Source organism: Lissotriton vulgaris, chromosome 5 (genome assembly GCF_964263255.1).
Source record: "Lissotriton vulgaris chromosome 5, aLisVul1.2, whole genome shotgun sequence".
Taxonomy (NCBI): Eukaryota; Metazoa; Chordata; class Amphibia; order Caudata; family Salamandridae; genus Lissotriton; species Lissotriton vulgaris.
The window spans coordinates 1,784,162,667-1,784,190,076 of NC_141693.1; the positions used below are offsets into that span (position 1 = coordinate 1,784,162,667).

The window sequence follows — 27,410 nt, forward strand, 5'->3', positions numbered from 1 at the left end:
CGAAACATGTCGAATCTGTCTTTTCTTTTATTTTTTTGCTGGCGTAAAGTCCCTGAAATGAATGCAAAAATATTGCAAACTAAGAACAAGTTCTGACTAAAATTATGCATATTATGTAATCCTCTCCAAACCGGAGTCAGAGAATTCGTTTCCAATTTGAGCTGGACTGCCGGAGGCTGCGCTTCTCGCGGCGTCCAGAGGTGGCGCTGTGTCCCCGGTCGCCCAGCGAGTCTCCGTCGGCAGCTGATGTCACACGCTCAGCAGGGCAGGCAGACGGCACAGCCCCCTAATTGCCAGATCCTGGAGAGAGAGGCAGAGAGCGAGTAGCCAACAAACGAAAAGAGACTTTCTTGGACCTGGACGAGGGGACAGAACCTGCTTCGTCCCCCAGCAGAATCCCGTCCTAGCCCTCGCTCCCGTCTGAAGCAACCAAAGCATTCCACTGCCGTGCATTTTTCTGCAGCACGAGTTGCGCGGTCTTCCCCGGGCTGCAGTGCAGAAGCAAGACCCGTGCACGGCGGACCTCGGCCGGAGCAGAGCTTTGCACACTGGCCAGTTCACTTTTGCCCTGGAAAGAGCGTGTCCTGCTGGGTAGTCAGGGTGGGGGGCGCTGTGGCAATTTTCCCATGAAGTGCCTGGGAGAACCTTGTTGGGTCTGGGTTAAAGAGACCTGATCCGGACCTCACTTTTTTTCTCTTTCTGGAAGAGTTTTTGAACTTTTGTATTTTTATTTATTCACTTATCGACCGGAGAAGTCACCTCTGCTGTTGGCTGCCATGATGAACCGGAGCACCATGGTGTCCAGTACTCAGACCAGGATACGGACGGACACCTTCTCTAACAACTACACCCTGGTGGGCCGGGAGCTGGGCAGGTGAGGAGGGGGATGGGGGTTGCAAGGGCATTTATTCAGTTCCTACGTTTACGAGGGGGAGCGGGGACTACAAGTACCAGAATGCAAAGTTCTATAAGATGCTCAGACAGGCTTCCAGGTCATGTAGTCATTGTTCTCAGGTGCGATAAGGCAATCGATATAATTGGATCCATCGGAGAATATACTGATCTATTCAATGCAAGTCCTGGACTGGTATCTGGTGTCCTGCAGACAAGTTTGGTAACAGGCTAGCGTGGAAGCCCGTGGGGTCTCTCGAGGCGCTTGTTCAGAAAACCAAATTATCGGAATGAGATTAAGGCGGCCGGCAGACTCCCCCCTCCCCCTCTTGTTTTACTCCCTCCGGCCATGTACTCGCGTGAAGGTGTCATCTGTGTTAATAGTTACATGCCCTGTAGCTGGTGATATAGCCCAGGCAGAAACGTAATTCACCATCTGCAGAAACGTTCTGTCCGCTCAGCTTTACCTCTGGCGTCGGTAAAACGTTTTCCCTTGACTTGGGTGTTCGTAACGTGGTTATTTGTAGCGCAGTGAAGCGTTACGATTAGATCTGCAAGCGCTATGGGAAAAGAGGATTTAAAGGGGCCGTCCGGCGAACAATGTCACAATGCATCATCGAATCCGAAAAGATGTCGGCAAACCCAGCAATATTCTGGTGGTAGAGATGCAGGCAGGACTGGGCATGAACCCCACATCCCGTGGCCCCTTTAAGGCAGCCTGGGAGTGGAACTGGTGGTCCCCTGGCGTGGGAGAGCCGAGTGAGCTGCAGACCTAGCCTGCGCAGTTACAACAGAGAGAGAAGTGTACAGACTCGAAGAGCTCACAGGCCGCTGCCTGCACCGCACACAGGCGCGATATGAGAGTTCTCAACAGGCGAGTCACTCCGTCTGTGGCATTGGAGCGGACATGTGTGTGGAAAGAGAACCGGCGTGCCACCCCTTTGATGATGGGCTCTCCCAAAGTAATGGAGGTGGTGGTGGTTGGGGGGCGTCCATCCTTTATGGATAGGAGCGAGACGGGGTACCAAGATCGCCGACTCACGCTTTTTGAGTGACATTTGAGACGCCTGATATTGTACATACACTGGGTGAAGTGACATAGCTGCGCGGTGCTCTGCAGCGAACAGTAACGCTGGAGACCTTGCAATGTGTTCAGCGCGCATTATGAGACCAGAAGGGCCCCGCCTTGGGGAGGGGGTCTTCCTGGCGGTCTCCGCGACTGCCAAGTGGCCCCCATGTCGTATATGACACCCTCAGTCAGGGCTGGGAAGCCAATAGCACGTTGCATATTGGGAATTGTTTAGGCCGCACGTACACATTTAAATCGAAGCTACAGAATGCAACATCTGTTGGCGAGACTGATTGAGGGCTCAGTTCGTGGCAAAAGGCTTTCATGCTCTAGACCTGAAGTTTGACACGTTTCCCTGAAATAGAACTAAATGATGATGTCATTGTAAAAATGCTCCCGACTTGCTCCGCGTCCTGTGGTTTTCATCTCGCAGAAAGCGCTTGGAGGAGGTTCGTTTGAAGTGTGCGCTATAGAAGCGAGTGAGTTGTTTTCTTTTTTCTCCCCTGTGGAGTTACCACCTGCTGCGCCACATTCTTGGATTATCAGCACCGCCCTCTTAGAATAAATGCCACGAATGTTGGCGGCTTTTATCTCCCATTAAAAGATGTGTTATCTGGACAGCACGACTTGCCCCCAGCGGTGGTTCCCTCGAAACCACCCAAGTGGAGGGGTGGGAGTGTGTTGGGATTGGGGGCTGGGGCAGAATACACTTAACATTTCACCCGAGGCACCAGTGCATAATATTAGGTTGAGGACATGTGCCCCCACATGGGACGTCGATTCACACGTCATGTGCTACCTTTGGGCTCATCAATTCGTGCTAAAATGTACATTAAGTAGTGGTGGGCGAGCCACTGCCCCCGCAGGGCCACTTTAACATGCTTCGGGTTACCTGCTGAGGAAGCTGCGAACCCTTTTTAGCCATGTGATGGCATTAAGGTGGGGAGTTTACCAGATGACTCCAGGTCACCCGCGGAACTCCAGTCTTGTACATTTATTGACACCCTGTTGCATTCTGGGGGTTGTAGTCTGTTCATTTCTCCTGTTTTAAAACCGCCGAAGATAACACGAAGTCACCTGTACACTTCGACCTGGGCATATCTTGTGGGTGTGCAAGGGCATCTTTTTTTCTGGAAGGTTTACGTCGGGGCACAAGGGAGGCGGGATTCGTCTACCTGTTCTGTATCCACTCGACCCACTGAGTTCCCTTCCGTGGCATCTGTTTCCCTGATGCAGAACCAGCCTCTAATGCCCTCCCGAGAAGGGCTTAAACATTGGCTGCCTCTGGTATCCTACGATGACATGCATCGGGTTGGCATGGGCCTGGGAACCCACCTCCCCATGAAAAAGGCGATGCCCCCTCTCGCCTGGACATTGGAGGCCAAGCTCACTGATGCAGGTCAAACCATGAGAATCCACGTGCAAGAAGTAGGACCGGCCATTGGAAGCCGGGGTCAAGAGTGCAGTCCAAGCCCTCAGAATGCACGCGCTCTATTCTGGACCGGCCTATCGAAGAATACTCGCTGGTGCAATCCGAGCCACTTGAGTCTATGTGCACGAGGTTGGACTGGCCATGGTCACGGATGCAGTTCGAGCCACCCGGGCCTACGTGCACGAGGATGTCATGTGATTTCTAAAGCGCGTGGCTACTCCGAGGAATGCCCCAGCGCTGAGCAGAAAGATGGCAGGCCTAGAGTGTACAGGAATACAGTCCAAGCCATTTGTATCCATGTACAGGAGTTTGCCAAGGTCATTCGGTGTCATGTGCACGAGGGTAGCCTAAATCATGTGCCCGAGTTTAGTATGATGACCATTGGAAGACGTGCATGGATACAATCCAAGACCTGTGAAGTTAGGCCAGCTTTACCCTGGAACATATCGAAATATTGACTTCACGCAGGCAGACTGACTGTGACGAGCCATGTGCACGAGAAGCTGGGCTCCGTGGACGCATGCGCAGAAGGACAGGCAAGGACGAGTAAATCCATGCATTTCACTCATACCGAGAAGGTCCAGTCTTCAGGAGGCCACATAGGCGATATTATTGCATTGTTTGTTTTTAAGCCAAGCGGAGGAAACGGCAGTACTGTAAATATATGTATAATTGCTAGCTCATGCTGCACAACAACATAGCGCCCGTCACGTGACCCCGTCAGCCACTCCTGGCTTTTAGCAAACAGTCTCCGGGGCTCGCAGTTTTCCATTCACAGGCAAAGTTCTGCAGACTACACAGGCTGAGGTCACAGCTGCAGGAGGTCACACATGACCCGGAGGGCGCGCAGTAGCTGTGCACAGTCCCTGCAGATGTGTGTACGTTGAACTAATTAGGTCGTCGGCAGGTTACTGCTCTTGGACTGGTTGGAGTGCCGGCTTGGGTGAGGGGCGCCAGGTACACACCCCTTCCTCGCCTGGTGTACAGATTAAAATGCAGGAATTTAGTCCTGCACCCCTGTACAGTGCAGCCCTTTTCAGCAGTATTCAATATGCAACTAAAAGTTTTAGCAGGAGAGTACTGGCTCACATGGCCGGCCTTGAGCATGGGGAGCTGGGCCCCCGCCCAGGGCGCCGGTATTCGTCGGGCGCCGCAGGAAGCCTCCTGAGTTAATGTTATGCAAACAGCAGCTGTCCAGTGGTCTCGACAGTGGGTGCCTTTAAAGACTTTGGAACAAAGGTCCTTAGCATAACATTAGATAGTGAAAGTATTCCAACATAGACTTAAATAAGAACTATTGTTCCTATTGAAAAACTCGACGTTTCAATCCCTAGCTCCTAGTACAATGGGATCATCTTCAGGACTCGAATTAACAAATTGCCTGATATAGATTCAAGACGCCTTTTGGAGAGGGCTCGTGCTTTAGCCCCGTCTAGGGTGTGTCAACCGCGATTAATTTTCAGAGCACCTGAGGGTTGGGTTGGTGAATCATGGTCTTGAAGTGCACAATATGGTTCTAGGTGCCGGGCCGGGCACGTAGCCAAGGCGATGCTTCAGTGTTTGGACAGCAGAATTGGCTGTAAATTCCAATGAGCTTGAGTGGAGTCTCCAGACACGACCAAGTTCTAAATAGCCAACTGGACACGTTGTTTGAGCTGAAAGCCGGGCGTAGGGACAGCCAATGGCTGTTGACTCCGGGGAGCTCAGGAAGAGTCTCGAGGCATGTAGGGTCTTATGGCATGATAGCTGGAACTTTATATACAGTACCGCAATTTATCCATTGTGTAAAGTGTGTTGTGGTTACTGCTGGCTAGAGCTTATTTAAACCTTTATTGTATGATAGGCCTCCATTAGCTCCATTGTTTTTGCCTGTTACTTTACTTTTCTTTCATTCTTTTTCTTTTCACTCCCGGCACAGGATTGGGCCCATGCTTCGTCCTTCTGTGTTTCTTATTGTATTTTATTTTTCCTTGATTGTCAAAATAAATGTTCCTCTGCCCGGCTGGGCATTGGAAGACTGCCCATAGTTCTTATTTAAGTCTATGTTGGAATACTTTCACTATCGAATGTCATGCTAAGGACCTTTGTTCTTTAAAATAAGTATTCACCCGAGGTCCAAAGCTACCTATTCGGGTCCCCTTGTTAACTTTACTGTGTTTAAAGACTTTGGGGCATATTTACAATAACTGGCCCATCCCTGCAAATCAGCAGGGATGCGCCAGTTATTGTGCGCCACAATTCCGCCATCATGGATGCACCGTATTTACAATGCAGCGCACCATGGTGCAAAAACGACACAGATGCGTGACGCATCTGTGCCGTAAAAGTGACGCATTGCTGGAGTTGCGTCGCAGGCGCGACGCAGCTCAAGCAGTGCTCTGGGGGCCCTATCTGTTAATGCTGCGTCAATCCTTATGCGTGCTTCAGGCAGGAGCAGGGTTTTGACTCAGCATGGGCCTAAAAGTGACTGAGTGAAATCTTGTAGATTTCACTCAGCCACTTTTAGGTGGCGTTCCCCCCTGCACAGGAACGCCTACATGTGGCGCAGGGCATTACAACGTGACGCATCTCCCAGCTGCGTCATGTTGTAAGTACCCCCACACCATGGAGCAGGATTTGCGCCTCCGTTGCGTCCAAAAGTGACGCAACGGCGGCGTAAATGAGGCGCAAGGGGCTTGTAAATCTGACCCTTTGTAATCAGCCCTTAAGGTACTTTCTCGTAATTGTTCGCTCCCCATCCACCCCCTGCCCTCCTCCCATCTTCCTCACACCCCAACGCCCCCCACCGGCTTCCACAACAAACGCCAATGTTTCCTTCACCCAGGGCGCTGTCCCGGTCATTTCTATTTAGGGCCGGCCCTGCTGGCTCAGTAACACACAGGTTCTCTGGGATAATGTGCACCTGTATCCCTTGTTTCCCTTGCATCACAGGAGGGAAGTTGTTTCAAGGGGCATGAAAACACAAATGAACAGGAATCAAGAAGCGCCCCAGGTCTGGGGCTGGTATCTCCCAGCTGATTCACGAGGGGCAGTAAACAAGTAAAGCCGCTTTACAGGGCTGGCGGTGAGTAGCTCTAGGTCACTAGTCACCTTCAACCAGTCCTGGCTTTGTAAGCAACTTTTCTTTTGTCGTGGGGATTGTAGTTTTCTGGTGCCCGCGTTGTGTGTAGTGCCTACAATTCCCAGCATGCAAAGAGCGGTGGAAATGGAATTGAAATCCAGAGCTTGCTGAAAGTGTCGCACATCGCACGAGGTAGGCTACCAGCCTTAAGTCAGGAGGTCAGTCCAGCACTGATACCTGTTTTTGAGCAAACATCCACGCAGACTGCAGGAACTCGGTGGCTTCGGGCCCATCAGTCCACGTGCTAGCGGCGGAGCCTGGAAGTGATTTAGGATTCGGCCCAGAATAGCAGAGAGTGTTATTTTCTCATTTCAGCGGCTTACCACACAATGTGGCTGCATTCCTGGAACAATGGCCAGATTTGACTCGCATGCCGCGGAGAACCGGCCAACTCCTGGCCAGCGAAACCTCCACTTGGCAGCGGTTCCTCCCCCTTCCCAGAGGCTGGCCCCAGTCTGAGGCCTAGAACCGAATCCCAGTGTCTGCTCAGAGGCCGGATGCGCCTTCTGGGAACAACTGTGTGGATGTTTGAAGTTTGGCTGGACTCGCTCTTAAGCATTCGCGGCGGAGAATTGTCATCATGGGGCCTATAAGGGAATATATTATGTCAGTTTAATGCTGAGGGGGTTTCATCTAAAGCACTGGTGCCCAACCGCGGTCTTCCAGCAGCCGAGCTATACCACATGTACGTTTTCATGCAATCGGTGGTACTCGTTTACATAGGGGTGAAGCTAACTTTTACGTTGCTGGAGAGAGAACCTGTGATGTAGCAGTGTCTTGAGCTTTGCGGCCTGCTATTGGCTGCCTGTGGAAGTCTGCTATGCACTGCACCTCTCCGGTCTGTCCTCTCCAGTGAAGTACCTAGCGTCGACCACACACGAAGAAGGCACAATTTAGGAATGCGTGTGGCTTATTTTGTCGTTTTTATTACCCACAACTTTGATCTGTTTGTCTAGCGCTGCCCACCGACTTAGCCCTTTCTAAGGCGCTGAGTGGAGGGAAGTTGGAAACGTGATCAACTAGGGCGCGAGCCGCGGTATACATCTCAGCTGATTATTTGTTGAGGCGGCCTTTTTTTGCATTCAAATACTGTTTTGCAACCCAATCATGTACCAAGACTTGCAGGAGCAAGCGTGAGAATGCAAAACTGGAGGAGCTTTTAAAACGCAACGTAAGAAAGTTTGAGATTTTTGGAAGAGTCCTGTTCTGCTATTGCTTTGCTCTTGATTTTGTCCAGGACCCCCTCTTAATTGGTGAATGAAAGGTGCGTGTGTGTGTTTCTTTTCCGTCTGCGCCCTGCTTACGGATTCCTCCCCCTCGGGCAGCTGGACAGGTGTCTGTGATGGCTCCCTCCTTTGATGCCGGGACAGGTTTTTCAAGTCCTCTGTGGTACCAAGTTGGAGCCGTGGGAGAAGCGGAGATGAAACGGCTCTCGGCGTCATTAAGTGTCTTTTGACCTCCCACCTCCCGAGTGTAACAGAACTGGAGCTAAACCAGGTGTGTCCGTGCTTTCTTCTATTTATCCTGTGCTTCGGTGCGTTGTCTGTCTCGGGAAGTGGTCTCGGGGAGTAGTGTTGCGATTGGAACCAGTTTTCTGAGTGTGTAGTGCAAGAGCCAGCAACTCTCCACAGGAGTGCACCAGCTTCTACTTGTAGTGAGTGGGCTGGCTTGTGAGAAAGTGACTAGGCTCGCTGGAAAATTGGAAAACCTCTTGAAAGGCTGGCAGGGTCGTTGCGCCCCATCCATCCCCTGTTCTGCTGTGCCAACCTGTCGGGATATCTACCCAGGGCAGCTGTATCTCTGTGCCATGTGGATTTGTGCCTTCCTCTGTGTGGTCTGGAGTTAGTAGCGTTGATGGTGGATTCAGGTGGGGTTTTAAGATGTGGAGCGAGTGTTGTGTTGCTTGTTTCTGGAGCTCTGCTGATGTTGCAGTATCTCATTCGTTACCTGGTGAGGTGGCAGACAGTAGAAGGTGGGCGCCATAGCGGAGGACTAGATGTGCCGCGCTGCCACTCCCTCTTTATTACAACACATACGTAAAAAGAAGGCCAAGGGTTATTTTGACAGATTGGGTATTATTCACAAGACCACTTCCTTATACAATCCCAATGCGAACGGTGCGGTCGAACGCTTTAACCGTGTCCACTTGAATATCATCCAACTAGCTGTGTGTGGAACTCACAGTTAGGAAATCTAACTGGAGCAGACTCTGTGGGGCTAATGTGAATCTAAGAATGAAGCAGCAGGGCTTTCACCCCTTGCGTTAATGAGGAGTAGAAATCCTGGAACAAAATATAATCCTGGTTGGCTGTTTGAAGGCAATGTGCAGCATTGACCTGTGGAGGAAGTGTATGAGAGATCGGGTCTGCTCAGTTTGAGAAGAAGTCTGTGTGACCAGAAGCATGATACTAAATGTAGTATTACAGCTGTTGGTCAGTGGGTACGTGTTAAGAAACCAGGCAAAGTCGCGGAGAGGTCATTTCATGAGTCCATTTATAAGTAATTGAAGTTTAGAAGAATGCAGTAGCCTTCATGATGGGAGTGTGTGGATTTGATAAGAGTTGCCGTGTTCTACTTGAAACGAGTCTTTTTCTGGAGCATCCCAGCCCTCTCATTGTTGGTATGATGCTTTTGATCAGTGTGCGGCTCGTGATATCAAGCGTATAGTGATTTCTAATGATGCTGGCTGTTGCATTAATGCAGTTATTTTCCATGAAGTCAATATTGACAATAGACATACTTTTATATCAACTTCTGATTACTCACAGGGAAAGGGGAAGTGTACAAGTGATGGTGGTGATGTGTCTTCAGGTAGTACGATAACGGAAGGGGTAGACCCTCTTTGTTTACAAGATGCTGAATTTGTTTCAGGGTGAAGCAGAAGAATCCAAAGTACCAAAATGTAATAGAAGACCACAAAGATCACTCTTATGCCGATGAACGGCTATAGCTGTGTGATCAGTGCTCTTGTAACCTTATTTATAAGTTATACTTTTATTGATTTTATTATTCTTGTTCTTAGAGAAGAGGGTTGAGTTGTGTGTTGCCTAGTTCTGGAGCTTGACTGATTTTGTCCAGGTATTCCATTCGTTACCTGATGGAGTTCAGGCGGCAGGAGCTGGGTGCCAGAGCAGAGGACCAGATGTGCCAAGCTGCTGCTCCTTCATTAATACAATAAATACTTTAAAAGCTCCCTTGGGATTTGAGCCCTCTTTTGTACATGACAACGGGGCATACAGGGTGTAAATGATTTACCGGGTGGTCCTGCTCAACTCTATCCCTCCTACAATCAGTAGTTCCTTAGCCTCAAAATCAATTCTTGAAATGCGACCAGGCAGTGGGAGAAGAGGAATATCACTGCGTTTAGGAAAGACTGAGGGTGCCAATATCTGGTGAAGCCTTTTGAATAAGAATTTGGAGCTTCTAACTTATAGTTTAAATCTTTAGAACCACAGTTCTGGAGTGAATATCCAATTATGATTCCAAATACCATTTTGTTATTTTAGTGCATGTATGTGTCTATTCCACTTATAAAACTTTGCCTGGTGGCCAGCAGGAATGGGACTCCTGATATTAATAAACATGAAGGTAACTCAATGGACCATCCTTTTCCGTCATGTGTTGTTTTTCTTTCTCTTTGGATTTTGCCTGCTCCTTGCCAGCACGGAATATGCAGTGGCACAGGGATGCTGGCAACCCTTCTATGCCCCCTTCTTGCAGTGGAACAGTTTTGAGGATAAACCATTTAATTGAGGAAGAGCAGCCATGAACTCTGCGCCCACAAGTTTTTGGGCTGTTGAGAACATGGGTGTTCCGTTCGAAGAAGAAGGCTTTCACACACAGAAAAAGTTCCAAAGTGTCTTTATTTAGGTAAATTGGTATCTCAGACCCCTTCCACACCAGCTACCAATGGACAAGTCAGCTCAGCACAGTCTTCCAGGTTTGAAGGCCTTTTAAGTTCCATCCTCACCATTCCAGGGATGATGCAGTGGTTACAGAACACCACATTATCACCCAGTTACAGAACGCCACATCACTTCAATTACCCAACACAACCCCAAATAAACTCTAAGTTGTTAACTAGAACATATACATCACAGAAGAGAAAAGATGTACATTATTCTTTGCATCCGTAATTAAACAAAAAGTATGGATATTGAGACTAGATACATCTTGCAAAAGCAACGGTTTCTTCCTAATATGTTGTGATCTCACAAATAGATTTTTCTGATGACTATCTAACAAAAGGCAATAATCCTTGCATTCCATGGGATATTATCTTGCTACCCTGTTGAGATTCCAGATCCGTGTTTTCACTGCGTTTCTGGATATTTTTATTACCTTGAAAAGCTGACTAAACTTGGAAGCCTTACCCTCCTTTCTCGAAGATTTGATTTTTATCGTCTCCCCTACTTGCACTGGAGTTTCCTTAACAGCTTTCCGCTCGTCATAAGGTTTCTTCCTTCTCACCTTCTCTCTCCCTCTCCTTCCACATTTCCAACTTGATCATCTACCTCCCTTCTTTTTTCATACACCCATCCAGGAGCTGTTTCACTGCTGGAAATTCTTCCCTTAAACAAATGGAATGGCGAGACACACGTGGTGGAGTGTGGTGGTAGGCGGTAGTCTCATACTTTTTCTCATTCCCTTTTTCCAGTCCAACCCACACACCAAGGATTAACACAAACTCTCCATCAAAACTTCGGGTGATAAAGTGATGCCTTTTTATGTTTTATGCCTCTATTTCTCAAAAATGATTCTATAATCTCAGAAGTTAGTTGCACCCCATTGTCCTTAAGTATTGTGGAAGGGAAATTTCCTCTCTCAAACAATTCTTCTAAAACACATTTCGCTTCCCTAGACTCTGTTGAGTTCACTATTTTGATTTCTGGCCAACGTGGGAACATGTCAATGTATCTCAGAACATATTTGTCACATGATTTCACCTTGATTGGACCAAGAATGTCCATTGCCATGTCCAGCCACGGACAGGAGGCTTGTTCTCTCAACACAATGGGTTGTGTTCTGAACTTTAACACTTTATCCCTCCTCACACACTCTATACACTTTCTCACTTCCCTTTTAACCCTCAAGTCCATTGCTGGCCACCAGTAACCTTCTCTGACCCAGTCTGTAGACTTGGGTATGTCTATATGGCTGGCATGGGTGTAATCCACCAATCTTATCCTTAAGCTGTTTGGTGATACAAGCTTGCTCCCTCTCATCAATAATCTGTTCACCACAATCAACTCAGTCTTTATCTGTCAATGTCCAGAAACTTCTTCATCACACCTGTTTTTGCAGCCCCAGCCTCCTAATACCATCCCAATATTCGTCTGTACACCCCATCCTCTTGCAGTTCTTTCCTCTATTCAGCTTCCTGCACCACACCATTCGTTATCAGGCACATATTCACCTCTTCTTCATACTCTTCCCACTCCAAAATATTCATCACACTCTGTGTCATCCTCCTTATGTCCATGACACATTTTTAAAACCAGTCTGCCTGTAGATTATTTCCACCAGGGATGTAGTACAACTCAAACTCTTGACGCACCACAAAACAATTGCGAATGCATTTGGAGACCAGGTCAATTTCTTTCTTGAAAATAACTCTTTAAGAGGCCTGTGATCAGTTTTGATTTCAAATCTGGCCCCCAGAGTTTTTATATAGCGCAAACTCTACCTGAAGGTACCAGAGCACTTTACATGAGCATCAGTTGCGTTACAGACGGACACATTCATTTTTGTTAAGCACGGGGAGATTAAGTGATTTACCCAGAATCACAGGATGTTGAGCATTGTGGCAGAGACTCAAACCAGTTCTTCACATTCGAAGTTGACCGCCCTGGCCCTTAGGCCCCATCCTCTCCCCTTTGTTTCCTTACTGCCCCATATACTTCTACAGCTTATTTTTCTACCCTAGAACAATTGAGCTCAGCTCCCTTCAATCCTTTTGACACAAATAACATGGTCCTGCTCTGGTTCCCTGACCTTTTTGAATAAGAACAGCACCAAAGCCTTTCGAGCTACAATCAGTCATGGTCAAAGTGTCATCTTTAGGATCAAAGCTTCCCAAGTCCGATGCGTTCTCTAAGCAGGATTTAACATCTTCAAATTCCTTCTCACATGACTTAAACCAGACAAATTCCTTGCCTTTTCTCAGTAGACCCCCCTCATACACACCATTCTTCTGCAAACCTGGGAACAAATTTGCTGTAAAATTCCGCCATACCAAGAAACTTTACTAACTCCTCTTTACTCCGAGGGGATGGCTAGTTTTTGATGGCACCCACCAGCCCACTTGTAGGCTGAATACTGGATGCTGTAATTCCCATGCATTTCGCAAAGTGGCCCATCCTCCCACAGCTCTTACAGACAACTTTCCATCCAGGCCACTCTTTACAGTTTGTCATATGACCTACGTTCCTGCACCACCCACGTTTGCCAGGAAAGGTTTTGCTTCCTTGATAATCACTACTGCCTTGTCTTGTGTTGCTATGTTTAGTGTAGGTTTACCTTGCACAAGTTTGATTACTACACTATCCCTTTTATCAACATGAGAGGCACCACTGCCAGGGAAGAGGTGTGGCACCGTGGCTAGGGCGACTGACTCCGGAATCTGGGGATCACGGTTCAATCCCTGGCACTGGCGGCAGATTAGCCCAGCACCATGTGACTCTGGGGAATAGCTTGCTTAATCTTCTCGAAGGCCCGCCTAAAGACCCTTACGGGTGATTGTGCGCTTTACAAATGTGGATTATTATTATATTATATTTACTGCGAATAACCTCTGCACAGGCCTTGGAGTGCTCATCTGTTTTTGCCATTGTAAGCACCTCTTGTAGAGAAGGATGGTCCTTCTGCGTTAACATAAATTGGTTTTGCAGGTGCTCTTCAGTGGAACCACCAAAGCCACATGGGGAAGCCGACTTGCGTAGTTCAGTTATATATTGCTGAACAGACTCCCCTTGGTGTTGTATCCTCTTCCTGAAATGGTAGTGCTCGAGAACAATACTTTACTTGGGGAAGATAATGTTAAAACCCTTATTTTTAAACAGATCTCCTATTCGTTCAGGTTCGCTGAGTCACTGCCTGATCGGTCAGGAAGATGTTCAAACAAATCCTGACCTTCAGGACCCAGACAGTGCATCAACAACGATGTTCTTCATGCAGCACTAAGCGAGGTGCCACAGACCTTCGCATAGTGACTGGATACCTTTTTCTATTTCAGCCAAGGGATGGGTGGATCACCGGGTAATGCAAGGGAACATTGTGGTGCAGTCAAGTATTGCATGATGCAAAGCTTGATGGATCGCTATACCTATAAAACTAAATGTAGCCAAAACACTTTAAATTTCATGTTGGAAAAAAACAATGCATGACGATCACATAAGCCAAACGTCCACAGGATAAACACTGCTATCCGAAAATAACACCTGAAATAAATTGGTATCCAACGTGAAACCTGAGGTGACAAGTTGTCCCTCTGGGAAGTCTACATAGTTCAAATGTTCATACCACTATTGTCCATGTCAAACAAAAATTGGTGAAGAAAATTTTGAATGTAGAATATTTGTTGATGCCTCAACACTTCTCTCCCTTTTGTCAGCAACACATTATTGCTGTTTACCATTTTTTTCCTACTCCGTGCAGCAATTGTATGTGCTGTTATTTTTCAAGATGCCCTATTGCTGAAAAGCCAATGACCACCTCAATAACTTGCAGCTGAAGAGCATGCGTGATGCGTGCCAGTGCATGGCAACAGGGCGCACTCTGATTGTTCCTGAGCCTCGTGTCTCAACGCCGACGTCCACACCGATGCAGCGAGACGCTGACGGGGGGTGTGACATTACACCTTTGTCATTGCATCTCACCATGTGCTGTTGCTTGACAACAGGGAGCAGGACTGACTTTACAGCAGTGCGACCGGTGCGGCCGCACTGAGTGCTGACCTCAAAGGGGGGAGGGGGTGCTGTGTTTAGCAATAACTTATCATTGGAGAGATGTGGGGCACTTTTGCACTGTGGTAGTGAGAGAATCCAAGGAGGAGGTCCTGCGGGAGAGGGCGCCAAGAATGATTGTCGCATCGGGTGGCAATTGCGCTAAAGCCGGCCCTGACATGGAGCATGCTTTAAGTCCAATGCTTCTAAGAGCTCTCAAATGTAAGTTAACTGATCCATTCTTATGTAAGAGCTTGGCAGAGCCTTTAAGTGACAACACATACTAATATTACTCAAGTCAGAGTCCTTACTTTAGCCTATTGAGATGTATAGAAGAGTCAACTGCTGCCTACCAGGGCTCGAGCCTGTGCCCTGAACCTGGGTTTGAGCGTTGCATGCATTGGACACACTGAGCTGTGTTACCGCCTTAGGATAGAGTGATGGACAGCTACTACAGCATCCTAGCATGGTAGAGGAGTGATGGTGGTTGTCTCTGCATCTTATGAAAGAGAAGACGTTCTCAGTATGTTAAGCTCACATGAGTCCAGTATTTCCCTTTTCTGGTCTTTTTTTTTTAAATATAAGGTTATGGTGTCCTGACGCCAATAACAAACGTGACTCCACCCAAGCAGTCCCTTGCCTCACCTTCCGCTGCACTGATTGTTTCAATATATGCTTTTCGCTTGAGCAATAGTATGGAACAAGACAAAGCCAAGATGCTGGGAGCACTCTGCTTACCTGGAGATGGCTGCTACCTAAAGTGCCCGCCAATAGGTAATGAAGGTGAGCTTGTCCTTTTGCAAGGCTATTCATAGGCCGGACCACCCATAACAATAATATGTTTTGATTTCATTTGATCGCTGGTACTGTTTTTGGTTATCTGTCCTCGCTCCACTTTTGCAGTGTCAGCTACAATTTGCCTTTCGTTGTTCCCCTTACAGAATGTGTAAAAGACCTGTTGCATTGAGAAATTAGAATCTGCTCTTTGTTATGTGTCTTCTCAATCTTTGCACATCCAATTTTCCTATTGCTCCTGTGTCAAATTCCCTATTACCTCTTTCGCCATCTCTTCCTATTATGTGCTTTTCTTTCAGAAGTACTGGGTTTTCCGTTGATCCTCCCCTAGGCATCCTATTTACGGGTCCCCCTTTCCTACATCTTTCACGGTGTGTATATATTCCGGATATCCCTTCCCCCAAATCTAGCTTTTGTTTTCTCATACATCAAATTTCCTGCTACCGTCGTCATGGTTACTGTTTTCTGATATAGTGTTATGTGAGTTTCCAGTTCCATGCTATCTCTTGCTTCATGTATCCAATTTTCTGGCGTGCCTTTCCTCATTAATCCAGTATCCTGCTATCTCTACCTCAATAATCCAGACATCTGCCATCCCTTTCCTTACATATCCAATTTTTGGCCATCTCCTCATGTATCAGATCTTCTGCTATCCCTTTCCTCATCTATCAGATCTTCTGCTATCCCTTTCCTCATGTATCTGTTCTCCTGCTATCCCTTTCCTCGTGTATCTGTTCTCCTGCTATCCCTTTCCTCATGTATGTGTTCTCCCGCTATCCCTTTCCTCATGTATCCGATCTCCTGCTATCCTTTTCCTCGTGTATCCGATTTCTTGCTGTCCCTTTTCTCATGTATCGGATCTCCTGCCTTGTATCAGATCTTCTGCTATCCCTTTCCTCATGTATTGGATCTTCTGCTATCCCTTTCCTCATGTATCCGATCTCCTGCTATCCTTTTCCTCGTGTATCCGATTTCTTGCTGTCCCTTTTCTCATGTATCGGATCTCCTGCCTTGTATCAGATCTCCTGCTATCCCTTTTCCCTTGTAGTCAATTTCTTGCATTACACTTGTTAATGTGCTCAATTTCGTTCTCTTTTATCCCCTCTGCTTCCGTTATAGTGAGCAGACCAGAAAATGCCAATAATTGAAGAAAAATTATTTAGACATTTTGGTCTATAAAGTATGAGACCTTGTTTTACCACATGGTGTTTACAGACTCAGTGTACTACAATTATCAATAAACACTCTTTTTATTCATACAAAATTGTTTAAAATGACCATTGTAGGTTCTATATTACTTCGTGGTAAAACATATATGGGGTAATGACATCACAGCATAAACAACGATCACATCAATGATAAATATTTTCCAGATACTGCATGCAACAGACAAAGCTGTATATCCTATACATATGATACATATAGGAAAGATTATTCAATCAATCGTAAAGTAAACTATATGCAATTTTAGAAAGATGGCGATAAACAAATCAAAAATACAATAAATTGAAAAGTGCAGTTGAGTGGCTTTTGATTTAATGATGGATCTTCATAGTATCAGAACAGGGCCAGAAAATTGCAAGAGACTATTAATCGATCTAACCCAATACTGTTCGACCACTTGGGTCCTGCTATCCGCTTGGCTATGCATCTCTTTAGCCTTCCCATGCACACTGGCAGCCTCCCCCCAAACCCACACCAAGCTGAGACTGGTTGTCCATGAAAGTACCTGTTATCTACAAACTGCTAATCTTCGTATTTGAGTCTGTGGAAGGCACAGGCACAACATTCATATCTCCAACATTAACCAGATACACTCAGCCCTGTAATCTGCCACTCTGAACAGCCCCTCAAGGATGTGACATACAAACTCTCTCCCTTCATCTGAGACCACCCGGAAAACACACTGGCTCTCCTTTCAAAGTCCAAGCCCCTGAAGACCTCTCTCCTTCCCCTGTACATGTTCTTTAACCCCTTCCCTCCCACACATGTATAGATGCACCTCACTGCACGCCTGGAAGGGTTGAACCCTCCCAGAAATAACGACCACTTTATTGCACGTGTTTTTATTGTCTTGAATTCTGCCTGCATTTTTCAAGGCCTCACAAAGTATTCAAATTAGCTTACTGCTACCAGGTATCTCCCACCAGGTCAAATAACACACATATGTTTTTGTAATTTACTTGTCCTTGTCAGCAGCTTCCTAATCTCTTATTGGATGCCTTCTTCAACTTCCTTCTATAAACCCCCCAAACTGACATTGTTCGTTTTTACAGTGTGCCCAAACGTACAGCAAGTCTGTTAGCAAGTCCACCAAAGCAAGTCAACTTTGGACTACCTTGTCATTGGTTTACCTGCAATAGGGCGGATTGACAAACCTTTTTCTATGAGTAGTTGTCTTACTGCAGACGGTGCGGATTCTGTAGAACTTAAGAGAGGAAAAGATGGCTGGTACTTCTATTACCAGACGTTTTTCACCACTCCTGAGCAATTGTGGAAATTATTATAAGTGTAAGCTCAAATGTACTGTTAGTAAATATAGAAATATGTTTATTAGTAATCCGCCAAATATAGTTTTACATTGCGTAGCCGAGAATCTATGTAGAGCGCTTCGACGCCTTGTCAGAGGTAATAAGCGCTCGGAAACATCCTTTACAACTAAACTTTTACAACGCAGTGCTATTACAACGCAGGTTTTACAACGAAAACCATTACAATGCATTCTGCTGGGGGGGAATAGATTTAATTTTGCTATCCAACACCTTCCCTAGTGTCCACGGGGACTGGAGTTGGAATAGTAAATTAAACTATTCACTATCCAGCACCCCAAAGCGCTATGCGTTGTAAAGGTTTGCGTTGTAAAACTGGCGTTGTAACAGCATGCGTGGTAAAAGCATGCGTTGTAACGTCATACATCCATAAGCGCTATATAAAGGCAATTGCGTCACGTTTCTGGTTAATTTCAAAACTGCCCTGGTCCGTTTGTTACCCCTTTGCTGCCTTTTGAGCAAGTTGATAATGGTCTGCCGAAACAGTTAGCACCTGTTGTTCTCCCGGAATGCACAGACTTCTTCCAAATTGACCAGAAAAATCTGCTGGCCAAGGTAATACCGGACCTGCTACTACTGCGTGTGAATTAATTCTGAAATTCTAAGATTAAGGCACTGTTGTGGGGGGGAAATTGTGTAAATAGGCACTTGATTGTTGATCAATCCCTATTTACGACCCCTCCATAAAGTAGCTCAGATTTTCTGGATAGTGACATAAAATGTTTTTTTATATAGTTACTGTAAATGGGAAATTATCAATGATTGCCTTGAAACTCGGCCCGGATCCGAACCCCTGGACCTAGGCTGGACACCACTGCAGTGTGGACGCAGACCGCGTCTGTTTCTTTTCTCTAGACCGAGTTGTGTGCCCTCGGGTGAACCATGTCCATAGGGACTTCTCTCGTACACCCCATCTACACCCAGCCCACACGCCGGCGTGTGTGCTGGACCAGGATGCTGCTGGGGAATACAAGGATGCCTATTTCAGCTTCTTGTTTGGTTGAAAAGCTACATTTCTGCAGCCAGAAATCGGAGAAAGCGGAACCGAACAAATGAAGCCTGTTATCCTCTGTTTGTCATCCGGCCTTTCTGGGCCTCTTTGTTTGCGAGTTGCCTTGTCCTTGCTTGACCCCTCGGAGTCTGTCCTCTCCCTCCAAGCGCTGCACAGACAGGCCACTGTCACTTTATTTTGAAAACGAGTTCTCATCAATGGTTCCCTGATTACATTTTCGATAGAATGGTCTCTTATTTTCTCTTTAACTTAAGTAGCTTTTTACGCCTGCAAAGTCGCTTGACAACTTTGTATGGTTGTGCCAGGTAGTCTGTATTTGTGTAGCACAAAAGACCTGTAGAATGTACAGTTACAGGACAACCCATAAGCGCTGAGGAGTTATCCCACAAATCGTGTGATCCTGGGCAAATCGCTCAATTTTTTTGCCTAGCACGTTGTAAACATGTGAAATGCATTGCATGGTATTATAACGGCCCTAAACAATATGGTTGAAACAAGCCTACCAGACACAAAGAAATGAAATCAATTTTAAGTTCAGACCATTGAGACATTCTATAAATCCGTTCTTTGAACAATTTTGATTAAATCGGCTCCTTTTTATGCTGTCAGTTGTGCTTAACAAGAGGCACGTCGGTACCGTGGCTTGATCTTTTTACATTTCTTAAAAGATTTGCACTTAGTGGAAGAAAATCCGGAATTTTCAAAATGTGTTTTATTAAAAAATAGAGAGCCCAAGAACCCAACCCTCCCTTTTCAGTTTGAAACAAATTGCGTCGTTCGGTGTTTGGGGTCCCGTTGCTTCACGAACCGGGCAGACGCGGTATGCCAGTGCATCTGAAAGGCCAGGCGGGCTGGGGTAGAGTCAGCGAGTGCCTATTTATAACCGTCTCAGACCTAGGCACCGTAAAAACTCAAGATTCCTCAAAATGAATTCTTAAGTTGTGGTAGACCCGCATTTCTCAACAGGAGAAGGCGGCAGTTCGTTACATATATTTGTGTAAATATATAATTTGGTAAAATCAGGTCAGGCAAGAGAACCTGTGTTCCCGAAAACTGGTCGGACAAATGCATTAAACTGTAAGACGCGCCTTCAGTAACCTGTAATTACTTGATTTGGATCACTTTACAAGCCAGTGGGCTACTTACTGTTTTATGTAGGCTTCGGAGCCAGTGGCCTGTCTGCTAAATATGCCCTGGCTTCTAAACCTGTGTTTCAAGGGTTAACGAATGGTATTTGGTTTCCATATTATACTTGTCAATGGCTCGCTTTCCCTCTAATATTAGCTGTCCAATTTTTTTCGCTGTGACCCGGGCATACTTCCAGCTTAGCCCTCGCTTCCTGTCTGCGGAATGTATAAGGGAGGGGGTGGGGGGTTGATTTTAGTCCACGGCTTCTGAACATAAAACCCTCCTCCGCCCCAAAAAGGAATCTGCGAGCTCTGAAAGGGTTCGTGTGAGAGAATGCACAGATGGGCGCTCGGGGAAGGGGCTGTGTGCTGTCAGGGTGTTAAATTAACCCTTCGAGTGGGTGCTAACAGGGCCTCCTTTGTCCCGAGTAGTGGCCTGTGTGATGGCGCTGTCACCAGCACAAAGGGGGATGTTTTCACACCCTAGGCCTGAACTCCCACCCCCCCTGCCACCTTCTGTCCAGGGCGCTTTTCTGTCCGCTTTGGATGCAGGATTTCTGTGTCCAGTCCGCAGAAGTGAGGTGGGGGACGTTTGGACCAAAAACTATGATTTATTTAGATAAGTAGGGTTCCTAGGTTAAAACTGGGTTTGTTTCCCAGGTTTGTTGCTCTCTTGAAGTCAGTAAGGGCATTGATACCTGCAGCTCTTCTCCAAGGGGTGAGAGTCACTCCTAATGCGTAAGACTCGAGGCGCTTTCTATACGTTTTCAGAAGCTTCTCAAATATTGCGGTCTTTTCATGAACTGACTCTTATTTTGACATAGACTCTACAGTCTTCTAGGGTTAAATACACTACCGATTGACCATGCGGGGTACAGGCGAGCAGAGTGGCCGCCCTTTCTTCCGTTTACAGAAACCAATTTGGTTCCTGGGTCCTTAGAAATAACTTGGCTCACCCATATATCTGAATAATAGAGTCCAACCTTGCTGCACACAAAATAAAGGTTGGATGGTTTTCAAGATATCGCCTCACGCTCCTCCAAAATGGGGTCAAGAGACAAGAGGATTATAGATAACTATATATGTAGATATGGCACACCTGAAAACGGAGGCCTGTTCTTTATGCTGAAAAAATGAGTGTTATGGTACTCCTTTTATCAACGCCTCTCTGGGTGAGATCAGTGACCTCACACAGGAAGTAGCCCACACTACTGTGATATTACACATATTAATTTCACTCCGGTCCTGGATATCGGAATCTTTCCTAGGCTTTGGAAGGAAGCCATTGTCATTCCAGTCCTAAAAACCCAATGGAAATCTGGAAGATTTGAACAATTTTCGTCCTGTATCTCTGTTGCCTGTCCCTGCTAAAGTTTTAGAGAAGAATATTAATTTGGCACTGATGTGATATATTGATATTCTGAGCTCCTTGACTCATCTCGGAATGGGTTCAGGAGTGGACACAGCACTGAAACGGCACCTGGAACCGCAGCAGACTGTATTTGAAGCCGGGTGGACCAGGGTGGCGTGCCATCCTTGTTAAGATGGCTCTATCGGCAGCTTTCGATATGGACTCACCTATGTGCAAGGTCCACTGTTTACAACCTCTGGGGGTGGATTCCAAAGCACTTTGTCTTTTCCCGTCCTTTCTCACTGATGGGGTTCAAGTGGTCAGCTGCGTAGAGTTTAGGGCAAATAATTTTAGTCTTCTTGTGGGGTGCCAGAGGGCTCCTCACTTAGCCCTAGTCTTTTTGCTCTCTATGGCTCCCCTTCTGCAGCGCTGATGTGGAGTTTCGGGTTCCATATGCTGTCTTATGCTGATGACACACAAATCATTGTGTTGATTACTGAAGTATACCACTGATGGTGAAAACATTTCAACAGTGTATGGTCAGTATTGGTACCTGGATGAAAGATCACTTTTTAAAGTTGAACGCAGGCAGAACCGATGTTGTGGTTTTAGGGGGACAACAGTCCATCTTGTCTGTAATCTGGTGACCAGAATCATATGGACCACCCCTGTAGACTCTGCCAAGAACCTCCGTTTTTTGGGGGGGGGGCAATTCTTCGAACTTTGTTGTGTAGGTATCACTGGCACCTGCTACCACACCATTACAACCTTGAAAATAAATGTCCTCTGATTGCTGAAGAGCTTTATAAGTCGGTGGCCATGACTTTGATCACGTCACGTTTAGATTACTGTAATGCACTCTATCTGAATATAAATCGGTCTTCACTGAGCAAGATTCAAGTCATCCAAAACGCGATGGAATCCCTCATTCTGAACATTCCTAAACAAGTCTCTGACAGAGAAGGCCTTTGGGTCCTTCACTGGCGCCCAGAGAGGAAGCCAATGATTTTTTTAAGCTCTCTGTGCGTTTTTTCTTGCACTTCATCTAAAGGGACCCCGGCTCGTTAGGCCATCTTTTCAATGGTTTGTGCCCAACAGGCCACTTAGATCGACCTATAGCAGGAAGGTGGTGGTGCCAAAGCTCCATAAAGCCAGATGGAGAGGGCGAACCTTAACTGTTGCCGCAGCAAAACTCTGGGCTATCTTGCTCGTTCACATCTCCAGAATTGAGTCGCTGTCTATTTTTTTGGGTAAAAATCCTAAAACCTGTTTGGTTTTTTTCCTCTTAACTTTTCTTCTCTGGGAGCGTCTTCTGTTGCGGTAGTGGTATGTCTTTGGATTGGCTCAGCCCTTTGATGCCCTCGGGTTTAGTTCGCTTTACCGACTCCTTTTCAATTCACTGACATATCCCGCTCCCTGCCAGTGACATCACACTGGGGCCTGTCTCATTGCATGCATACATTTACCTGAAGCTTAAATGACATCGCAGTGGGACCTCTCCTTTTTGGCATTCGCCTCACACTGGAAGCTGGTTCGTCGCAGTCCCCTTGCTCTCGGATTTTCCCTACTTGAGGTGGCATCAGGAGCTGGAATTCTTGCAGCCACAATACACATGCAGCTGCACTGACTGTAGGGAGCCTCCTCTAGGAAGTACACTGACCAGTGACGTCACAGTGGGATCACTGGCTGCAGTGACTGCGTAACAGAATCAGCCCTCCTCACAGTGATCTCAGTCTGGGAGTTGCACTTATTGCAATGACATCACAATGGCTGCCGGTCTTACTGTGGTGACATCACATTGGCCGTTTATAGGTCAGACCGCAGCCCCTTCAAACAATACAACAATCACTCCCTCCGGCCTGTGGCATCGCTTTGTGCACCATTTCTGTTGAACATGTTACAGCCGGTCTAGTAAATAAACCCCTTAGAATGGCTTGGCACCTATCCGGACACATTTGACACCGTTTCAGAGAGGTGGGTTCATAGTTCTGATTGGCGAGTGTGTTTTCGCTGTTCTGATTGGCGGGTCTGGGCGTCATAGTATTTGTCTAGTCTTCAGTAAATGGTAACCACATCACTCCACGGCCAAAAAACGCAATTTTTCCAGTCCTGCATATTTACAGAGCCTTCTTCTGGTTTGAGTTAAAACACTTATACTTTTCAGTCCAACTCACCAGATGTTGCAAATCCAGAATTCTCCCACTACTTAACACTATAAGGCCTGTTCACTCTGGTTGCGACTGCCTGTCCTGGGAGCAGCAGGCAGGCAAGGTGCTGGTGAGAGGGACATGTGCGGCCACAGTGGTCTCAGATCTCAGGTTGACTCACAAACTTCTCCCAGACCACTCTCCGAGGGAAGCTTTCATCTCTGGTGACGTTTGAGCCTAGAAGTGGCGATGCCCTCTCCTTTACCCCCACCCGCCTCCTCCTCCAAGTAGTCTAATCCACCCCAGGCGCACTAATTCATACCACCCCTAGCTGCAAGATGTGAGATATTCACGGTGTATCATTTTTAGTAAAAGCAGAGTTGTCTGCCCTTTTACCCCATGTGTCCAGCCGTTTACCTGTGCAATCACTGTGTTGTATTTTACAGGGTGAACAGAGGCCATATTATGTATTAGGGCGCACGTTCCCTGTTTGAGCCTGACTCACCTTAAAACAGGTGTGCCGGGCGCAAATAGTGAAAGTGCGCCTTATTACATAGAATGTGTTGCTCCAAGGGCAACAGAGAACTTGTGCTGCCCCCAGGGCAGCTCATTCAAGTGAAATACGGAGCGGCTTTGAAGTAGCCGTTCCAAATTTCACTGTGCAGTTGGCAACCCGTCTACACTTTAGAAGGGGGATTAGGGCAGCCTCTTTCAGGCTGGTGCAGTCCGTGACTGCACCTGCCTGCAAGGACATGTCTGAGGGTCCACCGGACCTCTTTACCCCCTGCATAGGGCTACCCTCAGGGGGCGCACTGACCGTAACCACCTTTTAGGTGCCGCACTATCGGTGCGCCTCCTGACCGCTTCTTTGTCACTGCATCTGAGTCTGTAATCCGGCGTGGGCGCAGGGGCACAGGGTCACAGGGTTCATTTGCATGGGGTGCGCCCCCATCCTATTGAGGGAACACCCCCTGCAGATATCGCTGGCGCTTTATGTGCTTCAGCGCTATCTGTATGACATAAGGAGCCACACAACCGTCTGCAACACCTTCTGTAATTCTAAAGTGTCCCGGGGGCGCGCAAAGCGCGTGCAAAGTTTGAGTTTGAGTTTGAGTTTTAAAATACTTGTAAAGCGCTCATACACCGGCGGTTTCTTGGCGCTACAGCTAACAAGATCCAGGGCTAAAAAGGCGGGGGAGACTGCTGGGGATTTAGTCAAAAGACTTTATGAACAGATGGGCCTTGAGATGTTTCCGAAATTGCGGGTACAAGGTGATGGACCGCAGATCCAGGGGAAGGGAGTTCCAGAGGATCGGGCAAGGGTAGCAAATTTCGAGCCTCCCCACTTCTTTGTCCGGTAGCGTGGGATGGTGAGGAGGGACTGAGAGGACGAGCGGAGTTCCCTGGTGGGTACGTAGGGAGTGATCTCTGAAGAGATAAATGCTGGAGCCAGGTCCAGGCGAGCCAAGAAGGTGATGGAGGCGAGCTTGAATTGGATCCGGGCTCGCACCGGGAGCCAGTGTAGGGATTTCAAGAGGGGGGAGGAGCGGTGGAATTTAGGAAGATTAAAGACCAGGCGGGCCACCTGGGTTTGTATCTGCTGCAAACGCCGTAGGCTGTATGCAGGGATACCTGCATATAGGGCGTTGCCGTAATCCAGGCGGGACACCACCATGGCCAAGGTGATGAGTTTGAGAGCTGAGAAAGTGAAGAAACAGGACACCCTACGTATAGTACGTAGTGAAAGGAAAGAGAAAGATACTACAGAGCTGACCTGGGAGTGAAGGGTGAGTTGAGAGTTGAGTTTAATGCCGAGGGTTTTGACAGAGGTAGAGGGTTCAGGAGAAGGACCAAGAGAAGGGGGCCAGAAGAGAGAGGACCAGGGACTGGATGAACCAGCAAATGCCCATTGCAACCCCGGGGCACTCTCTGTAGTATGGCACCAGGCAGGTAGACGCTTTGACATCAGTCATTCCAAAAAGTCAAGCAAATTCTGTATTTGGCCCTCTTTTCTTTTCCTTTTTACCTAAAGCACGGGTAGTGGACCTTCGGTGATCAACTTGTGCTTCTGTAACTGTCCATAGCCCTTCACAGGTGGCCATAGTACATCCCTGGGGAGGTAGATAGATGCCACCAGGGGACCACGCTATGGCCCAGTTATACAAGCCCATCTTCCAGTGGATGCTAGGGATGATCCCTCGTTGGAGTTGGCTCTGACATGGTGGTTTTGGAACCAGGTCGTAGTTCGCATTGCACCTTGATGTTTTGGAGTAGGTGGATTTGCCCTGAATTACATTCCGTAAGCATCTCTGGAAGTTAGCGGAAGGGGCCCATTCAATTCTCCAGAGATGGATGGGCCAGCTTGGTGGTCAACCATGACTCTGGATGGATAAAAGGTTAGGCAACAGATTCCGAGTTATCGTTGCAGGTTTTGAATTACTGATGGAAATAATTTTATGTATTGTTGATACTTAAAGGCACTATTTCTATTTCGTACGCAATATTTGTGTTCTGTGTCCTATTTGTAACCAAGAAGGCCTGAGAGTTGTTTTCTCAAACCCAGTAAGGCTGACTTTTTCTGACTTTTGAGAGGGAGGTTTCCCTGTGATGGGTCTTGCTCCTGGCTCTTTCCCCCCTCCTGGACGGGTCCCTCACTTATTATGCCTCCACATTTCCGGTACAATCAATGTGTCACCCTTTTTGCTGTCTGGATGCCCCCATTGATTCTACTGGCTAATAGAGGCTACCAGATCATATAAGTACATTGAGATAAAAGTAAATGTACTGTGTAACATATCAACATGGTGCCTTCTGCCACAAGGTATGACTGATGTCATGCTTACCCGTTCTCACTCAAGGCTGCTATAAATTCATAATAAGGATCCCATGTAAACATGGTCATATTCTGTATATTATTAAACACACTTGTCCCATGCATACAACACAGCTCATGTATGCCATTATGTTTTGCATTTGTCACCCCGAGTGGGACGGGTATGCTCAGACGTGAGTCCCGTGCTCTCCATGCCACTGGAATCAAGCTATCCTGGCTGATGACGGCTGATAGCCAGAAACCGGTCCTAGGATGCTTGATTCCGGTCCAGGGACAACATGGCTTGGCAGTTCGGGCTGGACTGTTCCCATGAGGCACAGGGTCAAGACTGATTTGCATATGGCCATGTCTGAACTGGGGAGGTGTGGTGAGCAAAATAACGATGGATTAAACCCAGATCTGTAACTGGGGGTGAATGTTTTGCCATTGTGCAACATTCCGCCCATCAGTTGTTGTTTTCCATGTATGCCATATAGCCAGGCCCACTGGAATTATGTGGCGGGATAACCAAATTATGCGCAATAATTTCCCTAATAATGTGGCATGAAAAGGCAAAATTATACAGCATAATGCGGCAAATTTTGTGATAGTGTTACTTACTAGTTTAACAACCAAATGTAGCAATAAGCAACACAAAAGTGACCAGTCAGCTTGTGTGACGGGCCTGCCACTGTGTGGTAACATGTGTTGCTGTATTTTTGGTAACTTTTGATCTATTTGAGCTACAAATAGTTTTTATTTGTTTTATTATTAAAACCTGCAGGTGAATGGATAATGTGGGAAATCAATAATGATGTGGCAAACGCGGTGGTTGCAAAACTGCATAATTCCAGTGTCACCGCATGTAGCTAATGTCACGTGTTTCACAACGGAACCTAACACTAAGCATCGACATAAGGTGCGGAAATCCCATTTGTTCCACAATACATGTATTTTAGCTTTAGAAATGGAGAGGCCCTTATAGCATACCTGTCATCCTTGCGACAAGATGCCCTCAGGGAAACTTTATGCCCTCACAAACTTCCAACTCACAACCTCACTCAGTCTTCCAACAGCATATCTTAGGCAGAACTCCTATTTATTCAGCCAGCACTATCCATTTATGCTCTAAGGTGGATATCACACAGCCAAAAACACACT

At 47.0% G+C, this 27,410-nt stretch overlaps 1 protein-coding gene across 1 annotated transcript in view; it reads left to right on the plus strand.

Moving 5' to 3' along the window:
• The first annotated feature begins 295 nt into the window (after window positions 1-295).
• LOC147717171 (serine/threonine-protein kinase 17A-like) overlaps window positions 296-27,410 on the plus strand; it is a 118,152-nt gene continuing 91,037 nt past the window's right edge. The window contains exon 1 of the mRNA XM_086924108.1: window positions 296-874. Within this exon, the coding sequence (XP_086780234.1) occupies window positions 777-874 (98 nt within the window). The 5' untranslated portion in view covers window positions 296-776. The remainder of the gene's footprint in view (window positions 875-27,410) is intronic.